Source organism: Seriola lalandi, unplaced genomic scaffold, assembly GCF_002814215.2.
Source record: "Seriola lalandi dorsalis isolate HSWRI2012SDOR001 ecotype SW California unplaced genomic scaffold, Sedor1 jcf7180002053870, whole genome shotgun sequence".
Taxonomy (NCBI): domain Eukaryota; kingdom Metazoa; phylum Chordata; class Actinopteri; order Carangiformes; family Carangidae; genus Seriola; species Seriola lalandi.
In genome coordinates, this window is record NW_019524423.1 from 6,292 (window position 1) to 7,111 (window position 820).

At 47.1% G+C, this 820-nt stretch overlaps 1 protein-coding gene across 1 annotated transcript in view; it reads right to left on the reverse strand.

Annotated features, from left to right (window-relative positions):
* Window positions 1–28: 28 nt before the first annotated feature.
* Window positions 29–820, reverse strand: part of LOC111651938 (receptor-type tyrosine-protein phosphatase O-like) — a gene marked incomplete at its 5' end in the record, with an annotated part of 14,672 nt that continues 13,880 nt past the window's right edge. Inside the window, 2 exons of the mRNA XM_087172835.1 lie at window positions 29–399; window positions 656–778. Of these exons, the coding sequence (XP_087028961.1) occupies window positions 118–399; window positions 656–778 (405 nt within the window). The remainder of the gene's footprint in view (window positions 400–655; window positions 779–820) is intronic.

Sequence of the window (820 nt, forward strand, 5' to 3'; positions counted from 1 at the left end):
ACGCACGCACGCACGCACGCACGCACGCACACACACACTGTTATAACTGTGTTATAACCTGTTTATAATTGTTTATTTCTGATTTATTAAGTGTGAACAACTGAATTAATAAACTGATTATAAACCGTCTAATCCAGATGTTTTCAAACTCTTGGTACTGATGTGGCTCTGAGCCGGTCTCCAGAGACCCGGTCTCCAGAGACCCGGTCTCCAGAGACCCGGTCTCCAGAGACCCGGTGCTGACCTGCAGTGGACTACGATGGGGTCTTTGGTCCTGTTGGCCTGCTGACGGACGATGTGGACGAACTGCAGGATGCTCTCGATGGCGTTGACCGTTGGGACGCCGTGATCCGGCCACGAGGTGTAGTTCAGGTGGAGGACGTCCTGAGTCTCGTCGGCCTGCAGGGGGCGACACAGACGTTTTATTTAAGAGTTTAAAGTGTGTTTATTGACTGACAGAAAGAAAACTGACAGGAAGCCAAATAAAGCATTGATTATTGATTATGTATTGAGTTGATTTGGAGATTCAATAGAAATAACTTCAGATATTTTTTTCTCATAATTAAGATAAAAAAGATGATTATTAATCAAAATCAACTGGTGGCAGCATCTAGTGGCCACCAGAGGAACTGCGGCTTCAGGGCGGTAAACTCACATATCCCAGTCTGAACTTCCTGATGGTCCACTCTGGAGCCTCGGACTCAGAGAGCATCTCCACACTGATCTCTCCGTACATCACCGGCTCGTCTGTGAACGGCCAGTAGTGATCGCACTTCACCTGAGAACCGAACATCCACAACAAACTGAGAAACTCAGATTC